Source organism: Urocampus carinirostris, chromosome 17, assembly GCF_059441175.1.
Source record: "Urocampus carinirostris isolate Australia breed hairy pipefish chromosome 17, RoL_Ucar_1.0, whole genome shotgun sequence".
NCBI lineage: Eukaryota > Metazoa > Chordata > Actinopteri > Syngnathiformes > Syngnathidae > Urocampus > Urocampus carinirostris.
The window spans coordinates 19,434,436-19,452,914 of record NC_142365.1 but is presented as its reverse complement, the minus strand read 5'-3'; the positions used below and the strand labels follow the sequence as shown (position 1 = coordinate 19,452,914).

At 38.7% G+C, this 18,479-nt stretch overlaps 1 protein-coding gene and 1 non-coding gene across 2 annotated transcripts in view; both read left to right on the top strand.

The window, feature by feature from the left end:
• Positions 1 to 18,479, top strand: part of esama (endothelial cell adhesion molecule a) — a 90,906-nt gene that overhangs the window by 62,370 nt on the left and 10,057 nt on the right. The window contains exons 2-5 of the mRNA XM_088321418.1: positions 14,319 to 14,470; positions 15,782 to 15,983; positions 16,570 to 16,725; positions 17,099 to 17,221. Coding sequence (XP_088177544.1) covers positions 14,319 to 14,470; positions 15,782 to 15,983; positions 16,570 to 16,725; positions 17,099 to 17,221 — 633 coding nt within the window. The remainder of the gene's footprint in view (positions 1 to 14,318; positions 14,471 to 15,781; positions 15,984 to 16,569; positions 16,726 to 17,098; positions 17,222 to 18,479) is intronic.
• trnav-aac (transfer RNA valine (anticodon AAC)) lies at positions 6,123 to 6,195 on the top strand. Its single transcript has one exon. It is a non-coding gene; the product is annotated as a tRNA-Val (tRNA).

Below are 18,479 nucleotides of genomic sequence, written 5' to 3'. Positions count from 1 at the left end.
TGAATTGCATGTTGACCCGTTGTTAGTCGGTCCGTCAGGCGGTTCTTTTCTTGCCTGTTTAGTAGAGCTGCAGCTTCCACACGCTTATTTGCTAATCTTATTTTAATCCTGGATTTTCTCTGGTGCATTTACCAATCAAAAGATAAAGTAACTCTATGAATGTTTTGATCATTTTCAGAAGGCATTGCATTATTTCAAGCTTCAGGATTCAAGGTTAAAGATTGTTTTTATTGTCATTAACATAAAAAGTTCAACAACATTTTCTTTGCAACCCCGGTGGACAGTGTTTATAAAAAGTTTAAAATAGAGATACAATAAAATACGTATATACTAAAGCAAAAGACCATGTACATATATTCTGTGTTGTATATGTACAGCATCACACTTTGCATCAGCAAAAAATACTTCTTTTCGGAATATGAAAAAAAACCAGCACTGTCGAAAAATACCTTCAGTGGGTTCTTTTGGGAGTGCAATTACAAAACCTCCCACGATTGACTTGCATAAAACCCTATAGACTTGAAAAACATTGATGAAGAAAATGTGCAAGGTTTATCGGAGAAAAAAAAAAAGGGTCACGGGGGCTGCTGGAGCTCACATCCAGTGGGCAGGGGGCACCCTGAACCGGTTACCAGCCAGCCGCAGGCCACTCAGAGACAGACAACTCACTCGCTCATTCACACCTAGGGACAATTTGGACCGGTCAATTAACCTGACATGCATGTTTTTGGAATCTGGGAGGAAACCGGAGTGCCCGGGGGAAACCCACACAAGCACGGGGAGAACATGCAAACTCCACACGGGGAGGCTGCAGTAGCTGGACTTGAACCTCTGCACAGTAGGGCTGGCGCTAACCACCCATCCGCCATGCCGCCTTGTTTTAATCCTCATACTATAAACATTGAGTAGTGCGTATACAGGGGGTAATATAAATAATGTTACACTTCGAATCCCCCCACGCCACTCGTGTGAAAAAAAGGGCGGCCATATTGATCCAAATATCAATTTTCTCAATACTAAGCAAGTACTTGGATCGGATCAATTCTATCGACTGGGATCGATAGTTCACTTTTCCACCAATTTCCTCATTGAATCCTGCCTGCTAGGCAGAGGAGAATGCTAGATTTATGCAATCTCCTTTACCAGAAGCCAAAAATGACTTAAGCAAACAGGAAGGCCAGTGGGATGTGGACCTTTTTTTCCAACTACAGAAAAGGACAAAGTTAGGTCAAATTTGTGTATTAAAGTGGTTTGCTACTGTGGCGACACCAGAAATGTACATAAACACATGGAAAACTCAATTTGCAGAGCGCAACAAGATGCAACAAACAAAAATCTTTATACCAGTAGTCACTACGGCAACAGTGCCAATGAAAGACAGTTGACACTAACTTTATTTTCAAAATATTATGTAATTGTTGATGTTATAGTTGTTATAAAGTATTTGTAGTTCTTGTTACATTGCTGTTTTTTTGTTTGTCTCTTTTGGCTTTTATTCTGAAACAGTTGTAATAGAAATGTTTACATTTATTTTTATACTGTGAAAAACTGCATTGTAGTTATTCAATCAAAAAATATAAAATTTTTAGTTCCTAAAATCATTGTACTGCATTTATTGTAATTACAAACTAACTAAAGGTGGGGGGCGGATACATTTTTTCCGTATTCATAACATTTCCAAACAAAAAATATCAGTATCTGATCGATACGAACACTAATGTATGTGAACTCCATGTATTGCCCACCCTTACTTGAAAAGTGATTTGAAAATTAATGATTAAATGACTATAAATGTCATATTTATGTTTAGTTTTTAAATAATTTCCAACTGCTTCTATTTTTGTTCCGTAGGCCTTTCCTGTCCTGCCAATAGTGTTTATACTGACCCAATGTGTTCAAGATAAACAATTCCCAAGTGAGATATTCAATGTCCTTTGATTTTAATTGGAATCATCCAACCAGGAACACAGTAGTTTGCCCCGAAACCCTGTTTTGTTATTTAGGGTGGGGGTTGAAGTAGTGAACCTTCCTCGTCTCCTCCGGCTTCATATATTCTCTTTGAAGCCATATTTTTACATACCTACAGTACTACAAAAATGTAGAAAAAAATCCCTGTGCACACTTTGCAAAGTCCATACACCAGCTCTGTTTTATCTGTAATGACTCATTCAATAACTTCTCAAATGTCATCTTTGTAATGAGAAAATTAAGAATTGTGTGAAATGAAGACTCTATAGTGGGCACTCAGTTCCTTAATTAATCCGGCTTTGAGATCTCACCAACAGTGTCCGGCAGTGGCGGGCCGTGCATTTCACATCCAGGCCTTCAAGAGTGCTATGTCTGAATCAATCCAACGCACACTAACTACTGTATATGTTATAGCTATAAAACATTTCCTGTAGCTACAGCTGTGACACATATAAAAGACATCAATAATAACCTCATGAAATTGCATTATTTAGGATCACAACCACATTTTACTTACCAAAAATCCTTTTTATTTGTGTGCAAATCCATCCATCCATAGTTTTCAATGACTTTGTAGTACAGATTCTTGGTGCGTTTCAAACATCAAGAAGTTCATGTTCTATCATCACCAAAGCTAATGCAGGAGGTTCAGCCTCTCCTCTTTTTTTCTGGTTGTTATTTGATTTAGGGTTGAACGTGTCCGTTTGACTGATCACGTTTTTTTCTTTACCTTTTCGCTGTGATACTTCCATTACAGCCCTCTGGCCAATCATAGTTTGTAAAAACCCCTGACCGTGTCCTAAGGTCTGCTAACTCTGAATCTGATTGGCTAAACTAATCTTATGCTATGTGACAGAGCCTGCAGAACTGATTGTGAAGGCCTGCGGGTAGATTTCCTTAGCCTAGCAACTAAATGTGATTGGTTAGATGCTTAAAAATGAAAACACACATCTGGAAGCAGCAAGAGGAAAAAGATATAGAATTAAGCTGACAATTTGAAACTATTATTATTATTATCTGCACCGCTTAGCCTCAGTAGGGTCGCAGGGGTACTGGAGCCCATCTCAGCTGTCTTTGGGCAGTGGGCAGGGGACACCCTGAACTGGTTGCCAGCCAGTCTCAGGGCACCCAAGGACAGACCATCCACTCGCTCAGTCACACCTAGGGACAATTTGGACTGGCCAATTAACCTGACATGTTTTTGGAATGTGGGAGGAAACCGGAGTGCCCGGAAGATACCCACGCAAGCACGGGAAGAACATGCAAACTCTACACAGGAGGTTTGAATTTGGAACTATTTGATAAGTATTCATGTAGAAAATATAATTAACATTACATGATTCAGATATGTTCAGGCCAGCAGAGAAGGCCTTGTAGGGCCTGACGGCCCATCACTGGCAGTTGGTATCCAAAATGTAAAACAAATTAAAAAATACAAATATCAGCAGTATGATTCGCTTTGCTGAAATTATTTAATTAGAATCTAAACTTAATTAGGAAAGTGTTGTTTACACTAAATAAATTAAACAATCACCACTAATGATGTAAGTGCACAACACTGACTCACAGAAGCTATCAAAACATCAGCATCTGTGCCTGCAGGTCTCTCCCTAATCCAAGATGTCTGTGCTCAATGGGAGGATCAGAGTGTGTCATTATCAAGTGGTAGACTCATTCATTGCCTAATGAGATGCTTTCATCTTTTCAAAAAACAAAACTGGTCCTCTGCATCATTAGTGTATGTGACAAAGTTCCTGTTTCATCTCTATTTTTAATGCATGTTATATAGATCTTGAAAATCATGTGTTTGTGCATATGAACCTTTTTTTAAATCATTGAATGCCAGTTCTTCCTGGAATATTCAGCATTCCTATCAAAACGCTACAGTTTTCCTTTCTTCACAGTCATTGTCAGGTTGCTGAAGTGTCCTTTAATCCTCGAGGAGCGATGACAGGCAAATGAAACACCAATGACAACAACACAAATAGACAACTGCTCATGTCTGTGTTGGAATCTAGCTTAATTTTCCACATTATGGTTGTCCTAGCACTGTCATATGAAAACATAGGGCTCAGATTTCACACCACACGGCATTGGCGTTTCCTTTAGTAATAGTTGTATGTGGTTGTCTTTGCAATCGCTATCTGACTCACTGGTAGTAGCCATCTTAAACAGTCACATGATCCGAAAACACGTGATGTGCCAAGCTAATTAGCGTCAGTTACCATCGCGATGGAATTATTCATTATACTAATATATTCTGTAGCACTCCACCAGTGTTAAGCTTTCCTGCATTACGATATTTCAATGAAATAGCCAAGTCTTTTTTAAACTGTTTATTTTATTAAGAATATTCATTGATATATGCATTGTTTTAGTATTTGTAATATGTAATTATATATTTATTATTTCAACAAGCAGTAGACGGTAAACACCGGGCCGCAGACCGATACAGGGCTGTAAAATGTTTGGTTTGGGGAAGAAACAAAAGTTCCCGTATGTTTGCTTGTACTGGTTTAATGTATACACACATTTTTTCATCCAGAAATTATACGCAATTTGAGCAATGATTAATGAGTTGACAAATACCACGGACCACTTTTGCTCAGGATTTTGGATGCAATGGGATTCGAACCCTGATTGCTGCAGTGAGAGCACCAAATCCTAGCCATTTGACGACTAGGATTGCGTTTGACATAGGAAAAAGTCTTGGATTTAATCTCTTCACAACACTATTTTTGCTTACAGTGTGACATTGTACAACGTTGTAATGGAGTGTTATGGGAAAGAGTTGACCCATATCAACATTGTACAATTTTTCTCATGGTGCAAGGATCCTTTAACTACCAGTGTTATTGGGGCACAGCTTCCTGTGATGTGTCTTGGGCATAATACTGGTTTCCTTTGTTACCAGTAGCAGGAGAAGCCTCCTAAACTCACTCAGATACAGTACCTTCATCATCTGGTCACGGTTGTTTTTTGGTGTAATGCGCCATCCCGCTCTTCAGAGGTGAGACAGACCACGGCATCCCACAAACGAGAATACTGTAATGATGTGATGAAATATAATGCCTTTTCCCATGTCATCTAGAATTCTAGATCCCTAATGGTCTAGTGATTTACGCAGTGGATTTATAATGTTAATTGGCCGGGTTGTGCAAATATTTTCAGACATCAAACCGGTCCGTGGTATAGAAAAGGTTGCAGACCACTAAGAGAGAAGCCTGGTTCTAAACCAAACGTAACAATGGACTTTTTGGGGGTGGAATCCAGGCTCGAGTTGAAGATGTTATCTCTCTCTACCCAGAGCATCACCACCACCGCATCCTCCCACTTAAATTAGTTGTTTTTTTCTGTTTTTGTTTTTCTCCCTGATCTCTGCCGTGCTATCCCGTTAACTATGTGATTGTTTTTCTTCTATTATAATTATCAGATGATGAGGTCTGCCTTGGCTTCCAGGACTGAAGTCGTCTTGGTGTATGTGTGGATATGTGTGTGTACAATGGCTAACAAAACAATAGAAAAAGTTGCGAATCATCCGCTGTGATCAGCCACTAAAATTTGATTACGTTTGCATCATGTCTTGAAACTTGGGTCACAGTCAAAGGACCAAGCTGTTTTTGGCTCTAAGGGGTTACAATGGGAAAAGCTAGAAAATGACCCTAGTTTAATTAAAATCCCCAAAGTGGTACATTGGTGTCGTTATGCGTTGCTCCAAGCTTGTTAGCATGATGTAAAAATACCATGGGGACTGGATTGCTTAACTCACTGGCCTTTGCCTTATGATGAAACGCCTTTGTTCTGACTATGCAAAATGTCTTGCTAAAGATGGATTTGGAAAAAAATACTTCATGACTATAAGGCTTCAAGTAAGGAGAATAAGTAGATTGATACTCACTGAAAAATTGGAACGCAGTTGTGTTTACATTGTGTTAGCCAACAGTTTGTAATGGGTAGCCAAAAGCAATCACAACTGTTAACTCTAAATTCTGGACTACAAGTGGCTACGTTTTGCTAGATTTTTACCACTATGGCTCTAAATACAGTGTGACTTAGAATAATGGCATGTGCTCATAGTACAAAACACCGGAGTGACAACTGGAAACATTTATGATGCCCTTCCAGAGAAATTAGTTTTGGTCATCATTAATTGTGTTTCTGTAGTGCAGTGGTTAGCACATTTGCCTAACAAGCGAAAGGTCCCCGGTTCGACACAGGGCGGAAACATAGATTGGCCTGGAGAGGGATGGTTGCCACCAGGCTGTACTTGCTCAAGACACACCACAGGTAATGGTGCCACTTAGACCCTAGTGGTTAAGGGATCCAACCAACCAACCAACTTTATTCATATAATACATAACAGGATCAAAATGGGAGGTTTGACAGTACTTTTTTCTTGAGTAACTTTTTTTCTTTTTTTTTTCTTTTTATCCTTTTTTTATTTTTTATTTCTTATTTCTCCTCTTTTTTAAAAGTAATAAGGTTTGATTGGTCACTTTGAATCTCCGTATTTTGTCGTCTTCCGTTGTGTTTTATCACCCATTTTCGGGGGCACCAAAAAATACAGCGACATCAAGTGGGCAAATAATAGTCAAGTCAAGTCATTTTTATTTGTATAGCCCTAAATCACGAAGAGTCTCAAAGGGCTTCACAGATTGTTACACTATATTACACAAACTATTTTCAACCGACAAGAGGAGTAGGTTATTCGTATGCAATGGAGTAGAAGTGAGTTTTAAGTTTAGATTTAAACATTTCCACTGAGGTTGCAGATCGAATCTCAGGGGGAAGAGCATTCCACAGCACCGGTGCCCGGATGGAGAACGCTCTCGAACCAGCAGAAGACTTCTTTGCTCTCGGGATCATCAGAAGACCAGCACTCTCAGATCGTAGGCTTCGGACCGGGACATAGTGGCAGATACACACTGTCCCTTTAACTCTCATTCTAGGTTACTGGGCCTTAAACTATCATCCTGGGGCCGCAATTGTGAGTTTGAAACCCCTGATATAGAGTGTTTCTTTTAAGGGGACAGTGTATTACTTAGCGCCTCCTAGTGGTATAACAAAAATCAACAAAAAATATTTGGTATTGATATGAACAATAAGTAAAAATAAATAAACTATCATAACATGCACTCAAAGTACTTGCAGGTTGAGAAATTAGTTTTTAATATACATACCATGAGCATCAGCAAAAGGGAGCTTACATAATTCTCTGCTATCTTGCTCCAACGGGTACCCAGAAACCTCAAAAAGGCTGGATAAGTAAAAACTGTGTCTTTTGGTCACTTTGAGTCTCTGTAGTTTTCTTCCTTCTGATTTCTGGCACTCGTTTGGTTGCGCTACAACATACAGCGCCAACAAGTGAGTCAAATAATCCACAATGTGCCTTTTAGCAAAGAGTTTTGGGGGTTTTTTTTTGTTCTTGTGGCATCTTGTATTTCATACAAGTCAAAGCACTTTGTATCTCTTGACGGCAAAACTGCCGATAAGCTTATCAGAGGAAGTGACCAACCCAGTCCTCCCGACTCCGAGCTTCGCTAAAGTTTTCAGCATCCACCTCTCAAACGTTTCTTTATCTGCAATCGGACCTCAGAGACGTAAACAGCATCAATCTAAAATGGTGTAATCTTGAGATATGCGCAAAAAGGAAACACGGACACACCCCGGAGAGACTTTCATCAAGGGAAATAACACTATACGATGGCCGCCAAGGAGCACGGAGTACAATTCCCGTCCGTGTACAGTACACACTTAACTCTAAAGCTAATTCACTCAGCAGAGGAATGCGATGACAGTTTAATCTCCTTCTCCAGGCTGATGCGTCGCTTCGTGTCCTCTCCTAACAATTGCACTGTCCCGGTTACAAACACGCTGTGCACAAGCATTCAATTTACAAGCCATTGCTGTTCTTCATCTCAAACACACCCCCTTTACAAAAGAGATTTTTTTTGAAAGTGCACAATCGGTAATTGATCAGCATGTCAAAAACGTCAAGTCATTTTATTTGTATAGCCGTTAATCACGAGTCTCAAAGGGCTGCACAGATCCTGGACTATTACAGACTACAGACTATTATGACACCCTCCCCAAGGAAAAACTCAAAACCTCAACATGAGGTAAATGAAAAAACCTTGAGAAGGGACTGAACATGAGGTAATCCCCCTTCCTGGATGACCAGGACAAACTGGATGTTGCTCTATATAGATATGAAATGAAAGACATGAAATATAGGTCATTCATCAGCTATAGAATAGAAGTGTGTTTTAAGCCTAGATTTAAACAGTTCCACTGAGGTTGCAGATCGAATATCAGAGGGGAGAGCATTCCACAGCACCGGGGCCCGAATGGAGAACGCTCTCAAATCTGCGGATCTCTTTTTGACTCTTGGGATCACTAGTAGACCGGCGTTTTGAGACCGAAGGCTCCGGACCGGAATATAGGGGGAAGTTAAATCTGCAAGATTTGAGGGAGCAAATCCAAGAAAAAAAGATAAACTTTACATTTTATATAAAGACATTAACACTGAAAATCAGAGGAAATATCATCAAAATATGTTTTTAAAAATACCATAAAAAGAAAAATACAAAGTAATTTAACCCTTTTATGCTAAACAAATTTAAAGTCAACAACACAGAATCCACTAAAATGCATTTTGACCAATCACAAGAAAAAAAAGGCATCTCGGAGGGAACCAGCTGTTGATAAGTGGGGAGCTGGCTCCCTTCGCTCATTTCCAAAGAGCCGGCTCATAGAGACGTTTTGTTCGCGAATGACACGAGTCGAGTAGTAGTAGCAGTATTTGGTCTCTCTGTCACTTTGTGATGCGCACAAAGGATGGGAGAGTTTCAGATCGGTTGCATGACTTAGCATATGTACAGGCTGCTGTAATATTATGGGATTCTTACCGCAGTCTGTATAGTACATTGAGTTTTCTTTTGAGTGTTTTTGTAGCACTCTTGCTTATATGTTAATGCAATTTGACTGTTTTTTTTTTTACTGCTTTGTGTTACATTTTTGTTCTACACATTTACTTGCTGATTATTTTCAAATGTAAGAAATAAACCTAAATGGGTTCATTTTTATGATTTTTCAGGTCTGCGGCATAAAATCCGGTGCGGTTGAGTTTCTTCCTTAAATGTACTCATGCGGTTTATAATCGGGTGCTCTGGAATTTACAGTACTTCCATTGTATTTTATAATAGTAATCAGTTGATAAGTTCTTTACCTTCTTAAACGATGACTTCGTCCGACACACCAGATCTCCTGTCATGGTTTCCGGAGTCTTTTTAGTCTCAGTGTGGTTCTCTGATATTGGCGAAAACACATCAGTTCAGAAATCATTAATCCGGTATCCTTTACTGGTTGCTCTATTGCCGTGAACACCGCCTAACTGATAGATTACACTTGGGAGATTTCCAGATGTTTAAACCCATTTTACATTTCCTGAATGTTCAAGCAAAGAAGTAGCATTTTGATTTGATTTTAAGCTCATAACTCTTTTATGGTCCTCAGTACTCTACCTCCTGCTGTTCAACAACCATTGTCACTCATCATTTATTGAGCAACACCTAAAAAGTACATCTCTCATGTCTCTGCCGGTGCTCGCAACTTGCATTTTTTTACAGATTCCATCCAGATGGCGACAATGTTTGACTCGCTTAACATTTTCTCTGATGTTTTAACAAGAGTCGGAGGAGGAGAAAACAAGACATTTTGGGGTAAACAAAAACTCACGGGCAGAGGAATTTTAAATGCAAGATCGTCTGAGAACAACCCCAAGAATAAGTGCTGAAATAGTCTTGCATAACCAAAGATTTTTTTTTTTTGCAAAAAACACCTGTCGCCTTAAATAAAACATAGCTCTTGGGATCTTTGGGTCGGGTTTGATTTTCAACGTAAGCAGCATTTTTAATTAGTCGATGTTTATTTTTTGGTGCGCCTTCGTTAAATTGGACTTGTCGACTGAAAGAGAAATAAAATGGCAACCGGTTAGATCTTAAAGTAGTCATTTTTTGCACACACACACACACACACACACACACAGAGAAAAAGAGAGAGAGAGAAGACTAAAGAGGGTGAGAGAGAGAGATGATGCTCAAGAGAAGACAAAGAAAAAGAGAGAGATGATGCTCGAGAGAAGACAAAGAAAAAGAGAGAGAGATGATGCTCGAGAGAAGACAAAGAAAAAGAGAGAGATATGATGCTAGAGAGAGGACATTATGAGGTTCACCAACAGGTACTCGGACAAAACCTAAGAAGGAAAATGCTTCTTTTTTTCACTTTGAGTTTCCGTAGTTTGTATTCTACCCTGTATTATTACCACTTGTTTCCGGAGGCACAATTCAGCAACGTCTGGTGCTCAAATAATACACACTGTCCCTTTAACATCCCTTTTTTGAAAACTGTTTCGAGGGTCGCTTGTGCCCACCGTTTGAACCCACATTATTCCATTTCTAGGCCGCTAACTGCTGTTTTAGCCCCCTCCACAATATTTTTTTTCAGACACGCTCCGTGGATATTTTGAACTAAGGTGCATTTAATTATTGCAAGTACCCAGGGAGTTAAGCCTACACTTTCCACTGAAGCTGATCTGCTTCGTTTCTCTCCAGAGTGACAAGGAAACTGATACGCACACCTACTCACTTCAGATCACTTTCCACGGGGCTTTGTCGCTCTTCTGTACACTTGGCCCCCATCGAGTTATATACAGGCCTTAATACAGATGTACTTTTACTATACTGAGTGTAATAAAAAATGGTCTGGTTGTCCTCATATGTAGGGGCAGTGAGTAGGGCTGGAGGATTAACTGAAATCTAATCGCGATGTGACTTAGTGCAATTGTGTAATCGCGAGACACTGCACTTTTTTCAAGGACTTTTACACTTTTACACCGCAACTTTAACAAAGCTCCTCTGATGAGGGCCCTGTTTACTTAAACTTAACATCTTCAGAATCCTGTAAAATCTTAATCCAAGTAAATTGAATTCTGTTGTTTAATCGTTTAGAGAATACGGGCAGTTTTGAAAGTTGATACTCTGATGTTTTGTCTCTAACCGAAATAATTACTGCAGATGCTACTAACATTGAGTAATTTAAGTTGGAACACACAGAAATAGTGAGTTTTTTTTAAATTTCTTTTTTTATTCGCTTGAAGCTCATCTTCCAAAAGTAAGTTAAACTTAACTTCATTTATCTTTATAGAGCATTTTATTTAATGAAATGTTTATTATTTTACTACAAAACAATACAGGTTACTTATACAAGCCTTTAAATTACTTACATAAACATACATTCCATACAAAATATAGCACTGAAGCAACTTACGAACAAACTACTTACAAAAGATCTTGTTCGTAAGTAGGGCAGCGTCTGTGTAGGGAGAATATCGCCATGAGGAGAAATTAATGATCTATTTTAAATAGAAGCAGAGTAACGCGCCATATTGTAATGACAGTTTAGTTACAAAATTGTATTAAAAACGCAGTACTTGGTACTAAGAAAAGTAATTGCATTCCAGGAACGCGATTATTTGTAACACATTAGTCCTTCCACTGTAGAAAATACATCATCAACATCAACAATAAGCATAAAAAATAACCAGAATTGTGCAGAAGTCCAAACAACCATAACAAAGCTTCCCATCTAATAGGGGTTGGCGGATCAATCCAAGTATTTATATTATTGATAATAAGCACGTACTTTTGTCTTTGCATAGATTCTGTCTTACCATTTTAACTATCACCATAATAACGTTGTTGTGGGCCATAATATTATACATAACTTTCAAATTTGATCCATTCGGGGTTACATTTGATTTGCACTACAGAGTTTATTTTCAAAATTTTATAAAATGGAAGGTATTTCAGTGGGCTTAGCGATATTGTTATACAGTATTTGTATTTTTGTCACATTGCTGCTTTTGTTTGGTTTAACTCTCAGGACTTCAGTTCATGTTGTAGTGAAAGTATTTGTATTTTGTGATATTATTATTTTCTACACTGTATTGTTTACACTATTTGCACTTTGACTTTATATTAAAAATGTTGTGCAATGGATAATATATTTGTCATGTTGAATTTGTTAGATATGTGTTTTTGTTACATTGCAGCTTTTTGGTTTGACTCTCTTGATTTTTGTTCTAAAAAAGTTTTAATATAAATATTTATATTTTTTTTCCTTAGTGAGAGTTTGCTTAGTAGGTATTTTATTAATAATAGAACATTTTCAGGGCTTAAAATATGTTTAACCTGATTATAAATACCCCAAGTGAGATATGTTCTACTATTTATTGATAATGACATTTCCAAGCAAAACATATCGATATCAAAGTGGTATCACTGAACTCACTTGGATTGGATCGATAATAAAATCCCAGTATCGTCCACCCCCTACCATCCTAAACTTTTCCCCTTTTTGGTGCATTGATACCCACTTATGTAATTAGGTATGCATGGAGCAGCTCATGCATAAGGAGGGTGAAGATATTTAGAATTGCAGTGTGGCATTAGTTGTGGGTCTATTGCATTAGCAAGATTAGCATTTACTTCATTGGTAATCAACCCTTGTGCAAGAATACCCCAACATCCTTCAGTTTGAAGAAAATTGGAATAGAATGTAAACAAAATATGTATCTGATTTCCACTTTCTATTGGATATTATATCTAACTACAAGCGAATCGTTGAAAAAGTGGTAACTAACCACCACAATCTGAAGTAAGAAATTGATTTCCCCCATTTATCTGTCAACTTTTGTCCTTATGACTTTGAGCAGAAGGAACAACTGCATTTTAGCTCTCTGCTGCTCCCCTCTGGCAGTCTTTTGACATTGCAGCTTATTCTCTGCTCATTGAAGTCCTCTGACCTTGCTGCTTGTTTGGGTACCGGCTTTTCCTACTGGGTTGTCTCACAAATTCATACTTCAATTATAATAAAAAAGAGGTTTTGTTGAAATAAAATTAAGATTACCTTAAGTTAAAATGCACAAAATAAATGTCATTATCAGTTAAAAAGCATTCAAGCATGTATCTAGTAGAAAATACCCTTCAACGTATAGGTTTTCCTCATATTTTATACGTGTTTTGATCATTACAATATATGTACGCCGTAATTTTTGTACGAGGAAATTTCCTTTTTCTAAATCCTGGTTTCTTTGTCTGACCGATCTTGTTTTACCCATTTAATCTTCAATCCAGATCGTCTTGGTCACTGGTAGAAGACAACATCGTCGTTATAGATTAATTATATTTTCACAATACACTAACAAATAATATCCTTAATCAAGCATTTATTTTAAACAAACTTGTGACAGTTTCTGTTACAGAGTAAAATAATCTCTAGAAATCCTGCACTACAACTTATAATATGCAATACTAAACGTACTGCAAGTGGGGAATAAATTATAGGGTTATAGATTACAGAGGAAAAGGCTTCAGAGTTTATCTCATCATCGCACTATTTTTACAGTACCACGTTGTTGAATACATGGGGCCATGAATAAAGTGATTTATTTCCTGAATCAGTGGCCAAATAGATGATTAGGCAATGAATGCACAGGTAAGGTTAGATAGTGCAAGTGACTGATCTACCTACCCACCGACCTACCTAACTCGGCACATTTTTCTCACCCGGCCACTGCGGCCAGCCCAAACTCCACCTTGGCATGAGAAATCGCACCTTCTTCCCTATTAGCCACTGTGGCATTGGACTTAACTCTGCAACTTCGACATTGACTTCAAAACATCGCTTTTGAAACACACCGACCAAGGGAACCTGTGTTATTTGTATTTGTATTCAGTCATTTTGGCTGAATTTGCTACTGAATTCACAATTTCGGGCCCTGATTTTCTATGCGCCGGATACATTTTCTGCACGCGCAGTTTAGAAGGAACATTGATCACCTGTTGATGTCCTTAAATCATCTATTGCTGGCTGGTCATCCTGGTAGGGGGATTACTTCGTGCCTGGCTCCCTGCTCATATGAGTATAACTGTTTAATGAGGATGTACCAATGCAAAAACACTGTACTGTCATTATGGTTTGTTTCACCTTTCTTTTCCTCTGATCGTCATTTTGAATGGAGAGGAGCAGATTAAAATCGACCATATTAGTAAAAGAAAAATAACCTACCTATATCAGAAATTATTTATTCTTTATGTTGACCCCTGCCCTATTGGTGCAAAAGACAAAAAATACTTAAATTGTACATTGACCCGTGAACATCCATTACTCCTCAACCTCGGGTATAAGGCGCACCCAAACTTTTAGTTATTTTCTCGGTACAAAAAAGTGTGTTACAAACAAATAAATATGGTAAGTCATTAACCGATTTCTATGGTTCTTCCATGCAGGTATATGGGGGGAGATTGTGATGCCCCAATCTCACGTGGACGTACTGAAAGGTGAGATGGTTGTCTTGAAAGCTTCATACAACCCGATGCCCTCTACTGACTTGAGCACAAACACAATTCTCTGGAATCTGGTTTCCAACAGCACCCAGCTGGTAAGAAAACACATCAATTCAGACCTTCAGTCTGCCATCCATCTATTCTCTGCACCGCTTATCCTCAGTAGGGTCGCGGGGGTGCTGGAGCCCATCCCAGCCATCTTTGGGCAGTGGGCAGGGGACACACAGAGACACACAACTTACTCACTCATTCACACCTAGGGACAATTTGGACCAGCCAATTAACCTGGCATGCATGTTTGGGGGAATGTGGGAGGAAAGTGGAGTGCCCGAAGGAAACCCACGCAGACACGGGGAGAACATGCAAATTCCACACCAGAGGTTCGATCTCATGACCTCAGAACTGTGCCGCACACCCGATAACCACTGTGCCGCCGCGCTGCCCCAACTTACAGCAATGTCCGGATATTTTTTCGACATCCCCGAATGTTCGTAAGTAGGGGAGCGTCTGGACAAATAAAACAGCAGCCTTTTACGAGGTAAAGTAAATTATCACAGTTGAAGGTAGATTCATGTGGAAATGTGAAACAACGCAATAGATAGGTAAAATGCAATATACCAAATCAACGCAGCCGTCCTCTGGCCTGAGCAACAGTAGCTAATAATATCCCTTAGTGTCATTCCAAATATATATGAGGGTATGTGGAACAACAGGTACATGGGGGCACCATTTTATTTGGTGTGTCTTGAGAAAGTACACCCTGTTGGCGCCCATCTCTCTTCAGGCCAACAAATGTTTCCACCCAGTCTTGAACCGGAGGACCTTTTGCGTGTTAGGAAAATGTGCTGACTATTTCACCACAAAAAACACCATTACAAATATATACTGACAAAAATCTGAAATCACTGAATAAAAATAGCTACTTGGTTATTAAATAAATCTATGACAGGATTGTGTTCTTACCCTTGTGGGACAACAGGAGGCACTGAAGCGACACTTCTTTGTTGAAATTGGGGATGTAGTAAGAGGCAGAGTTATATCGTGAAACTACCCCTTTAAGGAGCGGAGCTTGGGCCTGCGCAGTTCGATTGTAAAACAGGTAGCAGGCGAGAGAGGAAAACAAGTGGAGGAAACATGTGCCGAAGTTTTGCATTGCAGCTGCTTTCTCCAGGCCGGAGTTTAAGCCCGAGAGAGACCACTTCACGTCACAATTTATGACTTTGCTGTGTTCAAAGCGACAATCTGTATCCCATGCTTTTTCAAGCCGATTTCCGTGAGAGAGTAAAACAAAAATATATTTCACTCCCATATATATAATCCAATTTGTAAACATTTTTGGAAAAGCAGCCATTAGGCATTGCTAAAGGGCATCATCTCTCTTGTCTCATGTCTCTTTTCCTTTTTAGATAATCTCTTACACGAAAGGCTCCATAAGTGTGGGGAGTTCTCAGTTTAAAGGCCGAGTTGGGTTCACTTCCAGCATGCCCTCCAGTGATGTGTCCCTTTTTATCAACAACACCAAAGAGGCAGATTCAGGACGTTACCTCTGCCAAGTCATCATCCCCGATAACCCGGGCCTCACTGCTGAGCTCACCTTGGATGTCAAAGGTAAATAACACATTTTTACAACTGTATAATTAATATTTTAGAAACAGTGTTGTGCGCGTTACTAAAAATTACAGTTACTAGTTACGTCTTTTAAAAAAGTAATTGTTTCTATTTTGTATCCATTTTGTCCCTGGGCTTCAAAACACGCTAGGTACTGTTCAAGATGTTTCCTTTTTTTTTCTCCATGCATAGAGTATTGCAAAAAAAAATTACAAATAAAAAGACCAAAATGCAGCACACGTTTACCATAAATATTGTGCTCACGTTTGCCCCATTGATTTTTTTATCAGTTTGTTGTTCCTGCTTAAGCCACGCCCACCTCCCAATGCGGTGTCTACCATTCACTACTGGTGACACACAACAAATTATTACATATAAGCCTACCCCCTGATTTCAGAATTCTATTTTATAGTTGTAAATTCAGCTGGGGTGGATGTATATACGGTAGGGAGAATATCCCCTCGAGGAGAAATTCAGCATCCTCGTACTCTTTGCTTGAGATTGCGCCGCTGCAATTGTATTCAGTTTGTAACTGTTTATAGCTATGTATTTGCTGTATTAATAACCAATCTTTCTATGGCTTTAGTGCCCCCTTCTGTCCCAAAGTGCACTTTATCGGGCAATCCAGTCCTGAATGGGAATGTGAGCCTGAACTGCAAGTCAGCAAGTGGGAAGCCGATTCCAATCTATAAATGGAGAAGAACCAGTCCCACGTCTGAGGTCTTCTTCTCACCCATACTCAGTGAGTCCACCCCTCACCTATGACAGGCCGTTTGAGGAGTAAATCATACTTGCCCTCAAGTACAATATCATACTCTCACATAACTATACTCTTACACAGACACAGTCATACCCATGCACATACACTTCTTTACTCTTTCATACATACAACTATACTCATATACGCTCTACTATAATCTCTTACACATACTACTATACTCCTATATTCAAACTGCTACACTCTCACCGATATTGCCATGCATCGTCTGCGATACAAAAGAGGCTGGGCTGTCGTCAGCCTCGCGTTTTGATTGGTTGAAAACAAGCACTGTCGGGTCTATGAATTGACATGCTTGCACGGTTTTCATGTTGTTTTTCTGCTAATTAAATTCGAGATGAGAAGACGGGAAGTCTGAAACTGAGCAACCTGAGCAGCAACATGTCGGGGAAGTACGTGTGCACCGCCAGCAACTCGGCCGGATCCGAGAGTTGCTTCATCAACTTGGAGATTTACAACTGTACGTACAATACAATTTGTTTTTACTTTTATAAGCCTTAATCACAAAATGTCTCAAAGGCCTGCAAAGATTACCATTACAAGGCACTCATCACTCATTTCAGACAATAAATATCACTACATAAACCAATTACGGTACACTACCATTAGTTGCTGCCCACGTAGAGATACAGTCAACACTAGTTCTTGGTTTGAAGCAGAGATGGGTAAACCACGTCCTGCAGGCCACATTCGACCCGCCAACCTTTTAAATATCATCTCATCTCATAAAGCTACATGTTTCACATCAAAAGAGCCGTACGGAATTTGAAACTTTTAGACGCTCTGCCGCCATCTCCTGGTTTAGAGTAAAGATTGTAGCCTTCGTCAGCATAAGAAAAATTCTTCTTTTTGGGGTTTGGGTTGGCGTTTTGGACATCACTCTCGAGAACTTCACAAAGCCCCATTCCTTGAACCTAATGTGTTATTCTCTTATATCTAGCAATGAATGATAAAAGCATATAGGTGCATTGCATTGGACATTGTTAACACATACTTAATAGGAAAATATTCTACTTTTATCTTTTTTAGGACACCTTGCTTTGTTTTCGGACTATATTAATTTTACTTATTAAGATATCTATCAAATGTCATGCAAATGTTTTTTGATACATGTTATCAGATTCAATGCCCGAAAAAGAACATTTGCTTTTAAAATCAAGTTCGCATTATTTTTCTTGAAATTATTTTTCTTATCATAAAATTAGAAAATTCATCCCTGAGACATGGAAAATGATTTTATCTAGCGGATAATTTAAGTAATTTAAAAATCATGCAAACAAATATACATCTATTAATAATACTGTAGAAAAAAATATGTAAATAGGTATTATATTTAAAGCCATATATTTCATTTGGATATTCTGTGGTTTTTGCATTTTCGTTTTTAAATAGTGGATGAATTGATACTTCAAAAGAAGTTTCACTGGTCTTTGACGATGACAATAAATATTTGGAACCCGAATTTATAGATTCTCAGAATAAGCAAAATAATCTACCCATTGCTAAACAATACACACCTGATTTAAAGGGTCAGTTCTTGTTATTTGATCACTAGCTAACTTTTGAATTAGCTTTTATTACAATTTGAGGAAATGGTCTAATGATAAAAAGATGCGTGGATTAGGGCTGCAAGATTCATGAAAATCTAATTGTTATTGTGATTGTGTAATCACAAGACACTGCGGTTTTTTTAGTTCCCCTTTGATTGATGTAGCGTT